General features: G+C 36.7%; 1 protein-coding gene across 1 annotated transcript in view; it reads left to right on the top strand.

Annotated features, from left to right (window-relative positions):
* The window catches only part of VPS13D (vacuolar protein sorting 13 homolog D), a 326,075-nt gene that overhangs the window by 47,093 nt on the left and 260,243 nt on the right, over positions 1-18,739 (top strand). The window contains exons 21-26 of the mRNA XM_051988522.1: positions 1,152-1,242; positions 3,534-3,660; positions 4,537-4,717; positions 10,523-10,705; positions 15,264-15,311; positions 17,158-17,380. Of these exons, the coding sequence (XP_051844482.1) occupies positions 1,152-1,242; positions 3,534-3,660; positions 4,537-4,717; positions 10,523-10,705; positions 15,264-15,311; positions 17,158-17,380 (853 nt within the window). The remainder of the gene's footprint in view (positions 1-1,151; positions 1,243-3,533; positions 3,661-4,536; positions 4,718-10,522; positions 10,706-15,263; positions 15,312-17,157; positions 17,381-18,739) is intronic.

Here is an 18,739-nt window from a genome sequence, read left to right as displayed (position 1 = left end):
GAGGTAACGAGGGCCTGAATTAAGGTGGAGGCTTTGTGAATAATGAGGAATTAAAAATTTTGTCTCAAAAATGTGGATGTGGATGTTAGTTTGGTGAGGCATGTGTGACAGTAGCTTAAAGGGATGAGGGATTTAAGGATAGAGGACAGTATTGAATTAAATTGATTAGCTCTAGAATTAAAATGGGGCAGGAGAGAAAGTGAAATTAGATCTTGGCTGTGGCATGGGAGAAGACTAAGGAGAAGTCACTGAAGACAAAGAGTTAAGGGATGATAGGAGATTATCATTTAGTTACTATAAATCACTCTAATACTCTATTTTTTCATCTTTGTCAGTTTGCTGGGTATAAAATCTTTAGAGATGTATTTATTTACATATATTCCTCTTGTTGAAATGGAACTACTGGGGACTGAATTTTGGTCTTAAGGTATTTTTCTTATTTCTCTATATTGTTGGTTTTCAGAACCTTTATCAGAGATATTTGATGCAATTTTCCCCTAACCTCCAGGTGACTGTTTTCCTTTTTATCCTAGTTGCTTTGCCTTTTTTTTTTTTTTCTTCAATTCACTAAGCATTTATTAAGCATTGATCATTATAAAACATCAAGTAAGCAAAAGCTTGGAAACAAAATAGATGCCCATTAATTAGAAAATGGGTAAACAAATTTGACATAGAGATAGAATGAAATACTGTGGAATTGTGGGATGACAAATGATGAATTTGAAGAGACATGGGAAGACATAGGAGTTAATGCAAATTGAAGTAAACAGAACAAGACTTCCATCCACTGCTTTTGGGCCTTCCTAATATGATGAATCCTTAGAGGGGAAAAGCTAAACTGCATATGACCTGTGAGAAATCTGGTGATCTTGTGAATCACCATGTTTTGCTTTTTCTTTTTGCAAAAGCCTTTGACTCTCATTTGTTAATTGAATCTTTGAGTGAGATGTAGCACAATGGCAGTGATGTTGAGCAGGAATAAAAAGTACATATTTAGTTCTTTTGTTCCCATTTCTGCCATTGGACCAGGGTTTGGAAAAAGTAAAGTGATGATAACATCATTAGACATTTTAATTTTCAGAGATACCATTTTTCATCTTTCATTGTCATTCATATTAATAATTGTCTTGCTTTCTCTTTTGCTCTCCTAGGTTCATTCACTTTCTCTTGTGCTGAATAAGACTACTAGTGAGTTGGCCAAAGCAAATGTGTCCAAACTAGTGGCTCATCTAGAAATGATTGGTAAGCACATTTTTGGGTGAGCCTTTCATAAGATGGTGAAGCTTTAGTATTTTAATTATAAGCTTGTTAATAACATAGAGTTAACAGATAGGTTGATGACTTGGATTGATTATGATTGTAGGCCTAGCCATGATCCATTGGGATATAACATTCAGACAAAAAATAATGCATACTCACCAGTGGCATTTTCTTCATTGGATATATTCTTCTATGTATACAACTTGCATCAATTGTTTATTGAGTTCCTGCTGGGTAAAGTCATTGTATATAACTGTTTAGAGTGTAAATTAGATATAGTTCCTTTCTCTGGATTAGGTAATAATGGGGAAGATCAGAGGTATTGTCAGTAGCAAAGGAAAGAATGACCTAGAAATTAAGCTTGAGGTTTATAACTTGTTTTTATTAATCAGGAAAAGATTACTAAAAAAGTTGGATTTTCTGATAAGTAGGGCATAATTCAGGGAGCAGAAAGAAGCTGCCTAATGTAGCCAGTGGCTTTCTCTTATGTAACCTAAGAGTCTTCTGAATCTGATGCATAAACTGGTGCTGCCCCCTGGGGTAGGGAGAGACTCTGCTGCTTTTGGGTAGATGTGTTTTTATTGAGTCTTTCATAATGGACGCTTAGATTTGTACTGAGTAAAATTCTAGGGCCTAGGACCTTCGGGACTAGAACAGACCCGATCAGAAGTCCCTCTGTGCAGTGGATCCAAGTGCTATCTAGGCTGCCTGGTGGAGAATGTCCTCTACAAGATCTTCAGCAAATGGACCTCCAGCCTTTGCTTAAGGTCCTCTTGGCTAGGGGCAGTTCTTTTATGAAGTCACCTATTCAATTTTGGATAACTAATTCATTTATTCATTCATTCAGGCAACAAGCACTTAGTAAGCACTTACCATGTGGTGCATACTGTGCCAAGAGTTGGAAATAAAAAGAAAGTAAAAAGCAATGTCTGACCCCAAGGGGCTCACATTCTGAAGGAGGAGATCTCATCCTATGCTTTGCAAAGCACTTTCGTGGACTGCTCTGGAGATCTGAGATTGGCCATGTGCCACTCAACATATGTTATCAGTGACTTGGTAAAATCAATGGTGGTCTGCTCGTCAGATTTGCAGACGGCACCTTTGAATGCTTAGCTGACACTTTTTTTGTTGTCATTTAGTTATTTCAGTCCGACTCACCATGACCCCATTTAGGGTTTTCTTGGCAGAAATACCAGAGTGGTTTTCTGTTTCCTTCTCCAGCTCATTTTACAGATCATTACAGATCAGGAAACTGAAGCAAATAGGATCAAGTGGCTTGTCCAGGGTCACACAGCTAGGAAGTGTCTGGAGCCATATTTGAACTCAGATCTGCCCAATACTCTCTCAAGTACTGCCCATCTAGCTGCCTAGCAGGATCCAAAAACATCTTGATGGACTTGGATTGACTCTGCTAAAATTAAATTTATAGAAGGCATACATAACCTCAAACATGAGTTTAAAAAATTCAACTTCATAAATATATGATGGGAAATATTGTCTAGTCACTTTATCTGATGTAGATGTGGGGTTTTTAGTGGGGAGTCTGATCTGAATATGGGAAGACTGAGGGAACCTCTGCTAATTAGGAATGCAGGCTCAGCTGTGCTGCTAAAATGGTCCCTGGGCGAGAGGGTACCAGCATATCCAATGAGTGCAGAAGCAGAAGGGCAGGGATGCTACTGGCTATAGGTATTTGCAGAAGGGTGAGGTTCTTGGTTCAGGGGGAGCATAATACAGTTATCATGAAATACTAAGAAGGTCTTCTTGTGGGAGAGAATTTAAACATGTTTCCCTTGGCTTGAGAAGAACAATTGGAGAAGGTGCAGAGATCTAAGTTTAGACCTATCCAGCAAACACCTTCCAAACAGTGAGATATTTGCTAAATTAAATGGCCATCTGACTTAAAGGGAGGTGCCACTTCTTTGGAGATTTTTTAAGCAAAGAATGCATGAATGCTTCTGAAGTGTAATTAGAATAGATTCTTCTTCACTTATGGATAGATAGAACTAATGAGGTTCTTTCCAGATTAAAATCTAGCTTAAGATAACACAGTCTGAATTTATTTGAGTGTTTTTGAGCTGTTGACTCTTTGGGCACTCAGGCCTCTATATCTTAGTAAGTTACCAATGTCACAAAACAGTTTAAGTCTCTCATTTACTTTGTACTTCACTGTTTATCAAGTGCTTTCTTCCTTATAATCCTGGGAAACAGATAGATACTGACCAGTAATTTATTCTTTTTTTTTTTTTTTTCCTCTTGTAACCCATCCTTAGAGGGAGATCTTGCTTTACAAGGAAGTATTGGGAGCTTGTCTCTAAGTGACCTGACTTCTCATGGAGAGTTCTACAGAGAGCGGTTCACTACAAGTGGAGAAGAGGCTCTAATCTTCCAGATATTCAAGTAAAATGATTGATTCTTTTCTGTACCAAATTGTTGTTTGAGCTAAAAAAATTTAAAGACATGTTATCTTTTAAATGTTGTTTGGAACCTGGACCATTTTTTACTTTCAAAATAACTATTATTATAATCCATTTATGAGGAGGCCCATTTTACACTTGATTAAAAGGATTAAAATCAAACTCTTAAGTGGGTCATGCTGGAATGTAATGTCTTAAATGATCTCTGCCTATGTGGTGACTGAAGCCAAATTTTCTCTAAAGAATGTTTCAGAGACCTTCTTTCTATTATTCCCCATTTTTATACATTTCTGAGAACTTAATAGTGATAGTACGAAGCATTTATGTTATGCTGTCAGATTTTAAAAGCACCTTGCTTTTATTAGCTCATTTATTCCTTACAACTACTTTGGGAGATCAGTGCTGTTATTATTCCCAGATGAGGTCTCAGAGGATATGGGAAGTTCGTGGATTTTTTCCAGGGTCACACACTCCAGTAAGTGTTTGAGGTAGGGCCTTTCCAACTCTTGAGACCAGTGCTGTCTAACATATAAGACACCTCTGGTTTTTCATTTATTATACCATAGTACCCTAGATTGGAGGAAAGAAGCAGAGGCAGATGTGGGATTGTCTCTTGGAGGCTAGTGTTTCAGTTATAGTAAGGAATGAACTCTTCCTTCTAGTGCAGCATTCAGACTATCTAATTGCAGTGATTCAGGATGGAAAAGTAATGTTGGAGTTCGCTTTCTAAAATGTGGTCCTTAAGTCCATTTGGATGATATAGCTGGTGTGGCTCTGAATTGCCTTTACATGATTTATTGCAAACAGAACACTGGACTTTGTTTGATCACGATGATTCCATTTTGTTCATTTTTCACAGATATGGACGACCTGATCCGTTGCTCCAAAGAGAGCATGACATTCGAGTAAACCTCCAGATGGCATCAGTGCAGTATGTCCACACTCAGCGCTTTCAGGCTGAGGTGGTGGCTTTCATTCAGCATTTCACTCAGTTGCAAGATGTTCTAGGGCGCCAGAGAGCTGCTATTGAGGGACAAACGGTAAGGTCTTCCAAGTAGATGCTCTCTGAATAATAGAGCTTCTTTTAAGCACCAGACTGAACATTTTTCACAGGGATGGTAGCCATAATTTTATGTTATTAAACATTATTAAATATTTGTTCTGTATAACATCTAAAAAAATTGTATTTTTCAAGTAGCCAAAATTTATTGTTTTGTCCTCCCACCCACTACCCCCTAGTTGAGAACTAAAGAAAAACACAACTTCTATATAATACTCTTTTCTTAAATGATTGGATACATACAAAGAAAAAAATAGGGCAAACATTACAGAAAAAACAGTTTAGGTACTGAGGAACCACAGTCAAGATCAAACAAGACTTGGTAGCCAAGAAAGATTTACCCTGCAAAGCAAAATATAATCCTACAAGGGACAATGGATGATGGAGTGCTAACTTTCTAATAGGAAGAGGAAGATTCAAGTGTTGTTTTGGAATGGTAAGGTTTTCTAAGGGCACACTACAGGAATCAAATAAGAAAAACAGGAGGACCTTGGGATGAATTAGTTCTGTACTGAGGGTTGTAAGAAGGAAAAAAGAAGAGTAAAACGAATACATTAGTGTAGGAAGGAAAAAGGGAATGGCTTTTGGTTTTTCTCATAATTGGGATGAGTAAGGGAAGAGTATATGGATATGGAGGAAGGATTAGGAGACAGGCATCAGGTAATCCTCAGTCTTAACCAAAATGCACAAAGGAGAATTGAAAACACACGCACACACACTTTCTGTTTTGAAGAAATACATCAAATTCAGCACAGTGAAACAAAGGAAGATGGAAAATGGTGTTATTGGGGAAGATAATACCAGGGATTAAACAAATTGTGATATATAATGGAATATTATTGCACTATAAGAAATGATAAAAGAAAGGATTTTAAAAGAATCCTGGGTAGTATGAACTGTTGCAAAGTGAAGTGAGCAGAACCAGAAGAACAGTTTGTACAATTGTATAAGACATTGCAAAGGGGAAAAACAAACCTTAACATCTCTGATCGTTAACTAGCCATCTCTCCAAAGGACCTGTGGTGATACCTTTTTTATATCTATATCTATATCTATCTATCTATATCTATATCTATCTATATCTATATATCTATATATCTCCTGTTAAAGAGACGATGGATTCATCATGCAGAAAGATACATATAGGTTTTTTTTTAATTAAAGATTTTTATTGTCCAAACATATACACAGCTAATTTTTTCAACATTGACCCTTGCATAGCTTTGTGTTCCAAAATTTCCCCCTCTTCCCTCCGCTCCCTCCCATAGATAGAAAGCAAACCAGTATTTGTTATGTATGTTAAAATATATGTTAAACCTAATATATGTAAACATATTTCTACAATTATCTTACTGCACAAGAAAAATCAGATCAAAAAGGAAAGAAAATAACTAAGAAAACAAAATGCAAGCAAACAACAACAAAAAGAATGAGAATGTTATATTATGATCTACTCTCAATTCCCATGGTCCTCTCTCTGGGTGTAGATAGCTCTCTTCATCACAAGATCATCGAAACTGGCCTCAGTCATCTTGTTGTTGGAAAGAGCCACATCCATCAGAATTGATTGTGTATAATGATCTCCTGGTTCTGCTCATTTCACTGTTTCTGTAAGTCTCTTCAGGCCTCTCTGAAATCTTCCTGCTGATCATTTCTTACAGAACAATAATATTTCATAACATTCATATACCATGACTTATTCAGCCATTCTCCAATTCATGGGCCTCCACTCACATTCCAGTATCTGGCCACTACAAAAAGGGCTGCCACAAACATTTTTGTACATGTGGGTCTCTTTCCCTCCTTTAAGATCTCTTTGTGATATAAGCCCAGTTGAAACACTGCTGGATCAAAGGGTATGCACAGTTAGATAACTTTTTGAACATAGTTCCAAATTGCTCTCCAGAATGGTTGGATCCATTCAGAGTTCACCCAACAGTGTATCAGTGTCCCAGTTTTCCCATATCCCCTCCAACATTTGTCACTATCTTTTCCTGTCATCTTAGCCAATCTGAGAGGTGTGTAGTGGTATCTCAGAGTTGTCTTAATTTGCAATTCTCTGATCAATAGTGATTTAGAGCACCTTTTCATATGACTAGAAATGATTTAAATTTCTTCATCTGAAGATTATTCTTGTCCTTTGACCATTTATTAATTGGAGGATGGCTTGAATTCTTATAAATTTGAGTCAATTCCCTAATATAATAAATATAATAATAATATAATAATAAAAATTATTTAAAAATATTTTCCAAGTACCTTAAAAATTTTTGTCATTTAAAAGAATTTTGAGTTTCAAATGCTTTCCTTTTCTTCTACTCCTTGAAAGAAAGCAATATGATATAAATGCAAAACATTTCCATATCTGATAGATATATACATACATTTTTGAACATTATATGTGAATCTATTTTGCTTGACTATGTTTATTTAGTTGTAAGGATTTTCCTTTTATTTTTTTAATTTGGGAAGAGATTTGAGAGGAAAATGAGTAATCCTGATGCAAATAAAGCTCAGATAAGTTAAAAAATTTTTCATTAGTATCTTTTATTTTTATATTACTTATATATCCCAATGTATTTATCCTCTTCCCATCTCCTATTATTAAAAATATGAAAGATGAAAATGTTCACCAAAACTAACTCAACATAAAAATACAATATGTAGTATACAGTGTTTTATACCTATAGTTCCCTACTTCTGAAAATTAGCAGCCGGAGGTGTCTTTTCACATTTATTCTTTGAATCATTATAAGTTTGCAGTATCCAGTTTTTTTAAAAAAGTAAGTTTTTATTGCTTTTTTTTTTTTTTTAGTATCCTCATGGTTTTCCCCAATATTTCTCTTCCTACTAACGAGAGCCACCTATATTAAAAAAAAAAAAATAGTATTTTTTTAAAGCCAAAAAAAGAAAAGGGGAAAAAACCTAGCCTAACTGATTGATACTTAGAAAGAAAACATATGCAATATAGAATATTTTTGGCCCTCTCACTTTTGTAAAGAGGAACTGTCTTTTCATATCTCTTTATTTTGAGCCAAGCTTATTCTTTTTTAATTTTGCTGCATTCACTTTTGATTTTTGTGTATATATGTATATGTGTATATATAGTTATTTTTTTTCTTTTTGCATCATGGTAGTTACGTATAATTGTTTTCTTGACTCTTTATTTCTTCTGCATGTTTTCATGTAGATCATGTAGATAATTATATATAACACACTAATATTCCGTTACATTTATGTACCACAATTTATTTAGCCATTTCCTCGTTCTGTTTCTAAATGCTGCTATAAATGTTTTGGAGAACTTTCTTCTTTTCAGTGACCTTTTTGGGGTCTGAGTCAGTAATGGAATCTAAGGGTCAAAGAGCCTGGACATTTTAGTTATTTTATTTGCTATAATTCCAAATTGTTTTCCAAAATTTTTATGCTGGTTTGTAGCTTTACCAACAATGCACACTGATGTGTGCCTTTCTTCTATAACTCTTCCATCATTTTGTTATCTTTGATGTTCATTCTCCACCTGGCTGCTTTCCTGAGGAAACTCATGTTCCTTCAAGATAACAGCTGAAACTCATACCTCCTCAAAACCCAGGGGGTCTCTCCCTCCTTCTTATTGGAGAGGGTGGACATCAGAAAGCACTTCCTAGGCCCTTCACTTGCAGGACAAGGATAGCCACCTCATTGTTCCCCACTTAGCTGGATTTGCAGCCATTTGTTTTCAAAAGTTTGCCAGATCTTCTTGCAAGATTACATCAGTTCTGAAACACACACACCTCCTCAGTACCCCACCCATGGCCTCTAGATAATTTATGCTTTCTACTTTTATCAAACTTGAGTTGCTGGATTCCTTTGTTTCTGCTCTCCCTTGTCTTTTTTTCCCATTGTTTTGTTTCTTCATTTCTAAACCAATCTCGGGGGATTTTGATAACTGCTGCTTTTTGAGGGTATGTTTGAGGTCTGAAGTGCTTGTACTGCCTTTGTCCTTGCCTATTTTCATTCTTTCCCTCAGTATTCTAGATCTTCTGATTTACCAAATGAATTTTGTTATTTTTTATCAAGTTTTATAAAGTATTCCTTTGGTGATTCGATTACTATAGCATTAAAAGTGTAAATTAATTTTGGTGATGTGTCATTTTTATTATTAGCCCAATCCAGCCATGAACACTGAATATTTCTCCAGCTATTATTTTAAGTTATTCTTTATTTTTTAAAAGAACACTTTGTAACTGAATCTATACAAGTCTTTTGTGTGTTTGATGGATTGATCCCCACATATGGATTTTATAGTTATATAAAATGAATTTTGCTTCTTGGGTTTTATTATTATTATAAAGAAATGCAATTAATTTTTGAGGATTTATTTTATAGCTTACAACTCTGTTGGTGCTATTGTTTGGTATCTTTTAAAAACTTATTTAATTAAATACAAAATAAAAAAAAAGAAAATAGAAAAACAGAAAAAGAAAATAAAAAAAAAAAACCATTGTCATGTGCCTAGCAGAACATCAGAGAGGATTCAAAATATATAACCATAAATTTCCTTTTCAAGAAAGCATATCAAAGCTATTAGAGTAGCCTCCCTTTAATGCCTCTGTATCAGTTCTTCCTCTTCACCTCGTCAATTATGACATAGTGAATTTCTTGAAATTAATATTTGATATTGGCTCTTATATATATGTTCAGTTTTCTATTAAGTTCAAGTTGGGTTGAGACAGAGTCCTAAAAATCTGCAAGTTCATTGAATTTTTTTTTTTCATTCAGTTTTACTGGATATGATATTTTTGGCCACAGGCCTAGTTCTTTTGATTGCAGGTATACATTATTCTAGGACCTGTGATCTTTAGCTACCGTTAAATCCTCTATAATTCTAATTGTAAATCCAGCATATTTGAATTTTTTTTTCTTTGTTTCTTGAAAAATTTTCTCTTTAACTTGGAGGTTTAGAAATTTGACAGTTTTTATGTGTTTTCCACAAAGGATCTCTTTGAGGTGGATTTTTTCTACTTTTCCTTCGTGTTTATTCTTATATATGTTTTTTCTTGATCTCTTTCTCCAGATCTGTTGTTTTTCTTATAAGATGTTTCACATTCTCTTCCATTTTTCATTATATTTTGTTTTGCTATTTCTCGGTCTCTAACAAATTCTAATTTTCAAAAAATTATTTTCTTCTTTAAGACTATGTGTCTCCTTTTCTAGTTGGTTAACTTTTTTTTTTCATAATCTTATTTTTCTTGAATTTCATCTCTGTGCTCATATATCTAGCTCTAGTCTCTTCAGCCCTTTACATCCTCATCCCTCTTGGACCTTCACAACTGTGTTATCCTTCGTATCCTCTTCCACTTCCTCTTGGGGAGAAGTAACTTGTGCAGAATCCACTTGAGCACCTCATCTTCCAGAAATTGATGAGGGAGGAAAAAAAGCATTCTGCATTAGATTAGGGATTCTTCACCCTTGGAGCATTTGGGGAAGGTGATGGGCCTCTTCTCAGAATGAGTGCTTACATAAAATACTCAGGATTATAAGAAAAGCAATTATGATTACCCACATACTTTTTAAATATTTTTAAAAAAAGAATTCATGGCCTCAGTTTGAGAACTTCAGAATTAGGTGAACTACAGTTTGACAAAGTAGACCCTAAATAGTCAAGCACTAACTATATTATTTAAGAATCAGTAAATCACTGACTCCTGACCTTGAAGTCCCTAATACACAAGTGATTTAGTTATGAAATTATCATGTCTTGGAGTTTAAATATTTGAACAACCATCTTTCTTCCTGCCTATAGGTGAGAGATCAAGCCCAACGTTGTTCTCGAGTTCTTCTAGATATTGAAGCTGGTGCTCCTGTTCTCCTCATCCCGGAAAGTTCCAGATCAAATAATTTAATTGTAGCAAATCTGGGGAAACTGAAAATCAAGAACAAGTTTCTCTTTGCAGGATCTCCTGGGACCTTCTCCTTGCAAGGCAAGGTAAGCCTTCGATATTTCTCTTTGGTTTGATCCACTTAAGAAAAGCTCCACATAAGAAAGCTCCAAACACTTTCTTATGCTCTTAATTCATTACAGTGAAATCTGAAGGCATTTTAAATTGTAAATTGTCTACCTCAAGGACAGATTTTTTTTGCTGAGGCAATTGGGGTGACTTGTCCAGGGTCACACAGCTAGGAAATGTTAGGTGTCTGAGGCCAAATTTGAACTCAAGTCCTCCTGACTTCAGGGTTGTGCTCTATCCACCTAGGGCAGTTATTTTTGGTCCACCTCTGAACAACCCAATTGTGAGTCTCTAAAGGACCTGAATAAACAGACTGTCCTGGCACATGCTGTAGCACAGGAACTCTCAAGAATAGAGGCCGCGGTCTTGGGTTTGGGGGATTGTGTGGCAGGAGAAAGTGAGTGAGAAGGTGAGAGAGGAGCTGGAGCAGTCGCTCCCATGGGCTACACACAGGGCCGAGCTGTGCTTGGGGGCCTGCTGGGGCCGGCACATCCTTGGTGTGCCAGCTGGGCCCTTTGGGTGGCGCCGCAGGGTCTGCAGCAGGAGGGGCCCATGCCCAGAGAGCCCGTGACTGCCCTGTGTGCAAGCCTTAACGCCTCTGTTCGTGTCTGGGCAGCCAGGCCCGGGGCCAGCTGCACCTCATCACTAACGCAGCGTGATTCAGGTCGGGGCGGGTGTTGGGGTGCTGTTCGCACTCCCTCCTTCCCAGTAACAAAGTGAGGGCCCACACCGTGTGAAGCCAAGGACAGGCCAGAAGGGGCAGACTCGGGAGCCTGGCACTGCCCTCTGGGAAGAGCAGAGGAAGCTCCTCAAGTCAAGATGACTCGGGAATTGTGGGGGAAAGACGAGGAACAGACTCCAGATCAGAGCAGATGAGGCAGGAGGCAGAATCTCCCCAAACCCTGCTCTGCCAAGGAGGGGTTGGAGAGGGAGTGGGTGCTGGTCGGGGAGCCGTGCTCAGTGCTCCTCCTGCTGCTGGCTCTCATGGGTCATTTCCTGGGCTGATGAAGGAAGCAGGCAACAACGGGGTTGAATCATCTCCCCTGAGCTTTGAAAGGTCCGCAAGATTGGAGGATTGATTTTGTCCTAAGTTTCAAAAATAAAAGGTGAGGGATTCTTCAAAAAGACTTCTTTGAGTGTCCCTTCAATACCTGGCAAAATTCTAGGACCCAAGGGGCAGCTAGGTGGCGCAGTGGATAGAGCCCCAGCCCTGAAGTCAGGAGGACCTGAGTTCATATCTGGTCCCAGACACTTAACACTTCCTGGCAAGTCACTTAACCCCCAATTGTCTCAGCAAAAAAAAAAAATTCTAGGACATATCTTTAAAGGGACAGCTAGTGAATGTGAAGTATGGGTTGTAGGAGGCCCAAAGAGCTAGCACAGCTACATCAAAGACGGATTAGGCCAGACTGAATTTATTTGTGATGACATTTCTATCCCACTGTGAGCCTCCTTTCTTTTTCACCTGGCAAACTGAAAACCTTTCACCTTCTCGTCATCCTTGGCTTTATTCAACAGCATCAGCTCATTTTGATCTGACACTGTTCTTATCGCATTGTGTCATACTTCCTATGTTCATCCCCTAGTGCCAGGTAGATCTGGGGCAAAAAGGAAGGAAATGAGATGTATAGTTGCAATTCCCAGAATGCGGAGAATACTAATCCTGCCCACCATCAGCCCTGTCCTTGAGAGATTGGACAAAGAAATAGGGAAAAAAGTTTTGAGTCTCCTCAATTTTAGCAATTGGTTATTAATAACAGGAGAGAAGTAACCATGTTTCTCAAGATGAAGAAAAAGTTCTATTTTTGAGTTATCTAGAACTTTACAGGAAGGCATAATTAGCAGAATAAGATAGGGATTCTAACCTTATAGCTTTGCATAGTAATTTAATATGGAGAAACTTGATAATGTTTTCTTTCTATAAATGGTGGCACTGTTTTAGTGAGTTTATGTAGTTATGTTTTAGAAAATGTTTTGTTCCCTATTTTTCTTCCAGAATATTTTTAAAATAAGTTTTTAACTATTTAATTTGAATAATTTCTTCATTGTTCATTGCCTGAAATAATGGACAATATTAAAGAAAAGTTTTGCCTGAAATAATGGACAATATTAAAGAAAAATTCTGAGAAGCTGCTTTCACAGATTAGTGACCGACTGCTCCTCAAGATTTTCTAACTTGGGTTTCTCTAGAATGGGATGCGATTTTAATTTTTTAACAAACAGACCATAATGGATAAGTATAGATGAGAGCTGTCTATTCTAGGATAGACACTGTGGATGGATGTGGATGCATATTTTGCAGCCTGACATTTGTAGCAATCTCTTTTGACTCTTGGAACACCTTTGGAAGATAACTACTATAAGTATTAATTCTTCCCATTTTACAGATAGGCATACCAAAACATATACAGATAGGCTGACCAAAGTGAAGTGATTTGTCCAGCCCATTCAGTGAGAAAGTGATTGAGTCAGGATTTGAACCCAAGGCTTCATGATTCCAAGTACAGAACTCTCTGTTATTTTACCTAGGACTTTAATCCTTTGGGGAACTAAAGATGTTTCCCAAAAAATTTTAGTCTTTAGTTTTTGCAGTACAATTTTTAGAAGATCTTCAGTGTTTTAGGATAGATCCATTTTTCTGAAAATAGATAAAAGTCTTCTGAGCTGTTGAATAAGGTGATTGGTTAATCAGGGTAAGAATATTTTGGGTCCAAAATATATGACTATAAAGTTGGGGTTTTCTTTGGCAGAGGTGGAGCAGAGCAGGTGCAGATCTGTGACTTGGTCAGTGTGGGAATCTTGTAGCATGGAAAATCCTTTCATAAAATTCAGTTAACCTCTCATCTGTCACTTGTGATCTGAGAGAGTTCCAAGGAACACTGAGAGAATAAGTGATTGTCCAGAATCACATGTTGATAGCTGTCAGAAATGGGACATGATCCTTGTCTCCTGAAATGCAGCCTAGTGCTTTCTGCTCCCTGAGTCATCCTGTGTTTTGACTTTATGGTAAAGAGAAAGTTTCCCTTCATTGTAACCTTTACTGCTCTGAAGCTTCTGACTGTAAGAGAAGATGAGGAAACATTTCAAGTCACTGGGCACTGTTGAAGTGAATATCCTGTCTCCTTGGGGGGCTGCTTCTGAACGTCAGCAGAGTTGGGAGATCCAGGATCTCAGAAACAACACTGCCAGCTTCACCCAGTACAGGAGGCTGGCTATCTATGCAGGCTGGCTGATTCGTAACCTTTGCCATAGAGGATCCATGTGGGCACCAGAATTTTCCCTTTGTTTTTCCATGGCTGTGTCATGGGTACCAGCACCATGCTTAAGTGGCCGGCTATCACTCTGTGACCTTTCTGGTCCACATGCCTTTGATGATCTGTATCTCTCATTCCAGTTTTCCCATACTAATCATTGTTGTTGGGGCTTCAGCCACAATTTCTCTATTTCCCTATGGCTCTCCTGCAGGTGTGAATCTTCTAGATGCCATATGGCATTCTTGTGAGAAAACATGAAAAAGATGGGCATCAGGGGCAGATCAGGAAGCAGCTTGGGAAATTCTATGTATCTGTATGTATAAATATATATATGAGTTCACTTCACATATACACACCAACATACACACACACACACACACACACACACACACACTCTCAAGTATATATAAAATATGATTTCTGAGTTATTAAAAAAGAGAATGAAGGGAATCTGTCCAATACTATAGAGTCACACCTTGTACACAGAAAACTCATTTCCCCCTTTATAGAGTGTAAACTCCTTGAGGGCAGGAACAATTTTGTTATTTTGTTTTTGTATCTACAATGCTTAGCAGTTGTCTTAGAACTATACAGTAGGCATTCATTGTAAGATTGTCCATTGGGTAACAGAATTCATTATGAGGTTCTTCTTGGGACTCCTTTCAGGTGTTAAAGTACCATAAAATAGGCTGCTTTATAGTAATCATTCCTTCTCCTTTTAAAAAAATTCTTTACTTTTTGGTCAGAAGGTCTTAGACCCTTGCTAGCTGTTTCACCCAAAGTTATTTTACATTATGGAGCTTCTCTTTGAAACCTTCCCATTTATTGAGTTGTTCTCACATTTCCAAATTTAATTGGGACTTTAACTATGACCACATTTAAGCAATTCCCTTGGTGTGTGTAATGGATATGTTCCAGAAAATCAGAAGCTCATACAATTTAGGTCTGGAAGGGACTTTAGGGTTATTCAATTCAACCTAATTGTTTTATAAAGAATGATGATGATACATGTCCAAATTTCCAATGCAGAACCCACTGGTATCTACTTTTAGAAACTGAAAAATCTTTTGGTTAGCTGAAATACCCTTTAGTTTGTTTAGTTAACTTGAATTTTCATATACATTGACTTAAAATAAGCTATAGTGGTATGTTTTTAATTGGAGTAGATCATATGAACTTAATATGTTTATGAGAGGGATTCTGTTTTCTCTAAATAAACTAAATAAGAGCAAGTATTTCATAGTATTTTAATTAAAATTATTTCCCTGTATTTCTTTTTGAGGATTTGATTTTAAGTGGCAGTACATACAAGGATCGTTTGTGCTTCAAGGTATAATAGCATAATATTCTTCTTTGACATCCTCCCAAATTATCATAAACCTTATGGAATTCAGCAGGCAATGTTTTACTATTTCAGCATCTAGTCTTTCTAGTATTGTCTGTAAGTAATTTTCCATATTTAAGAGCTTCCCTAGTGACTTCAAAGAAACTTTTTGACCCTAAATAGATTTTTCTTGATAGTTTTATTTCTTAGAATAATATAAAAAATATTCATCTTGTCCCATTTTGTTGATTGTTCTGTGGAATTCCATAAGGGAAGTTTGGAGTGTTTTCTCTTGTTATGGATTTTGTATTTCAGATATCTGTATCTAGGAAATACACCAAATTATGCAGTCAAACCTGATTGTTATATTTAATAAATGAATAAAAAATCGAGTGATTATTTCACTTAGATGCCACCAAAGATGCCTTTGCATTTTTATTTGCCCTCTAATAGCTTGTACGTGTGATATTCTTCTAATAGTAATTCCAGGGATTTGAGAGTAGGAAATCATCCTGAAATCAAATCTGAAAGAGTTAGAGTTGTTTGCCATTGAATTTCATTACTAATGTGTGTTTGAAATTGTTTTACATAAATCTGTGTTTTAATGGAAACAAATCTGACTATTTCACATCTTCCTCCTTTTCCCTTTTTCTTAGTCATCTCCCTAGTCCTTGCTTCATAGTCTCTGTATCCTTTTCCATAAGAACCACAGATCAGTATCTTCTCAAGCCATTATTTATGTAAAGCAACATCATAGAAAATGTAAAGATGAGATACTTGAGTTTCCCAAAAGATCAACACATGCATCCAGAGTTTAAATGAAGAGAAATAAAAAGGGAGGGTTTCAGGATATAAATTAAAATTTAGCAAATATTCAATGCCTACTGTGTGCAAAAACACATTAGTATTTATTTAGTGATTTGTTTTATAGATGGGTTTGCAAATATAAAACAAAAGTTCTTTTATATTTATTGCCCAAAAGCTCTTCAAAGGTGACCAATATTGTTCTCCTTTGAAACTAAGAGAAAAAGACTTAGAAAAGTTATAGTGACATTAAAGACATTTTCAGGTTGTAACAGATATAGGGAAAAAAAGGCACAGAAGCAATCTGACTGTTTCGTAGTAGAGAGACATTATCAGCAATTTAAAAGCCCCAAATCAGTTTTTGAATTGAATTCCAGGTGTCAGGATATAGTTTTTTCACTATGTTCCTTTGTTTGACCCTACTAATGAATGACTTACTGAAGTTTTTCAGGCACTTTAAAGAAAAATAAATTATACATAATATTGAGTTGATTTTTATTGTCTTTAACTATTTTCTAGCTTTTATATCTGCCCTCTCTGTTCTTGATCCTGATGAACAGAATTTTAATAACAGCTCATATTTTTACAGTGGTTACAGGTTTTTTGGGTCTAATTTCATTAGAAGTAGATGGGATACTTTTTTTTAGAAAGAGCAAATACACATACATATGCACACACCACATACATAGACAAGTATGTATGCATTTTTTATAGATGTCAAAAATATTGTAGATGTGAGAATTGTGCTTGTGCTCTATTTAACCTGGGTTAAATCCACTGAAGCAATGAGCATTTTGTCTTTTGCTCTTGGGCAAAATGACATCTCCCTTTAGAGACTTTAGTTTTTAGTAGTTATTGTGTTATATTCCAGTAGAAAAATTATACTTTAAAAAATGTTATTTAGGTAATAATGTTTTGCATGTGGGATCTGGAGGGTGAAAGAAGTGCTGAATATTTTATCCTAGACATGATAATTCTCATTCTTGATTCCCCTCCTACACCCAACGCCTAATTTCTCTATTTTGGTTTTATTTTGTTTCATTCCTAGGAATCTGCCCCTTTGTCTTCCCCAATGGGCACTCCCAAACACAGCATGAAGAAAACAGTGAGTGTTGAAGACTCCAGGAGTATCCAGGCAGAGGGGCTTTTCATGACGCCCCCTGCTGGGACCGGCACGGCACGCCTGAAGAATGAAGCCCCGACCAGTGCTCTGACCAGCCCGCCAGGGCAGCAGGCGCATTCCCCTGTCAGCCGTGCTCCCAGTAGTCCAGGTGAGAGAGCAGGGAAAACAACCTTTTCTAACAGAATGAAAACAACCTTTTCTAACAAAATGCATTGATTTGACAGATGAATACAATCACTCAGGTAGGTAGCATTTTGTTTGGGATTTTCCATTGTTAGGATGAAAGGATTAAGTTTTCCTCTGTTTGGCTGCTATTCTGGAGGACACCAGGGGACAATAGTACAAATGTGGCATAGGATATTATGGTTGACGTAGCTTTATTTGTTTATTTGAACCTCAGCTTATAAGGTCCCAGGCAAGAGGACATCCAACCTTTGTTTGGAGACTGGAGCGGGGTTAGGAGTAGAGGGACTGGTAACACATATGCAGTCACCACTCGGGCAGAAAACAGTTGTTTAGGGCCTGCATTGTGCTCAGGAGTCCAAGAAGTACAGTGAGCAGCCATGGATTCCAGGCACAGAGCATAGCACCCAGGCTAGTTATCCTTGGGGAACAGGCATTAGGTGATCCATCCTGCTTTGGGGTAGCTCTAATCATTCCCTCCCTACTGATTTCTCTGTTTCTTAGTGCTTTACTTAGGTTTCTTGCCTCTCACACCACTTGTGATTTCAGTGAACTTGTGATCTACTGAAACCTCCTTTGCTTTTTCATATACATTTCTGTCTAGTAGCGCCTTCCAGTGAGGGTCTTGTGAAGCAGATTTCTTGAATCTTCTACTTTCATGTTATTCGATTTCAGAGGTTTTTAACTTGCTTTTTTAACTTAACTTTTGGATCTTGATTTACCATGAAGTATTTTTGCTATTTCCACCATCTTTATCTTATTCTCATGAAGTTATGGTTATTGCTACCATTTAAACAGAATTGAGTTGATAAGACATAAGCTGGAGGTTTTTTTTTTCCCAGGAACTTTGTGTCTACATTTCAAATGACTGACACTAGCTAACAAATGCTTTTTGGCTAATAGAATTTAGGTTGGTGATTTAGCTCTCAGTAACCATGTATAAATGACAGAACTTAAAATGTAAGCTTATAATTTTGTCAGCATTGTTTAGTTTTTTTTAATTGAACTGTTTATTAAAACATGAAGTTGTCTATAAGATGAATTGAATATTGAAAATATATTAAAAATACCATTAGAAACACTAGTTAAGAGAAATAAAAATGGCAGCCACAAATAGATGTTCTTTGTATAATTAAACATTAGTTACTATTTAACTAAATCTATGACACTAGACTTAGTTTTTGTTCATTTCTTGAGTTTTGAGCCGATTATGATAGCTATACTTCCTGGCTTAGCTCCTCAACTCTTGTGTTCTTCAAAGTAGCTGTTGTTCCTAAATCTTTAATTAGACTAATCGTTCTGATTTGACTAATCACTATGTAAA

Source organism: Antechinus flavipes, chromosome 3 (assembly GCF_016432865.1).
Source record: "Antechinus flavipes isolate AdamAnt ecotype Samford, QLD, Australia chromosome 3, AdamAnt_v2, whole genome shotgun sequence".
Taxonomy (NCBI): domain Eukaryota; kingdom Metazoa; phylum Chordata; class Mammalia; order Dasyuromorphia; family Dasyuridae; genus Antechinus; species Antechinus flavipes.
The sequence above is the reverse complement of the archived record's forward strand: the minus strand, read 5'-3'. Positions and strand labels throughout refer to the sequence as shown.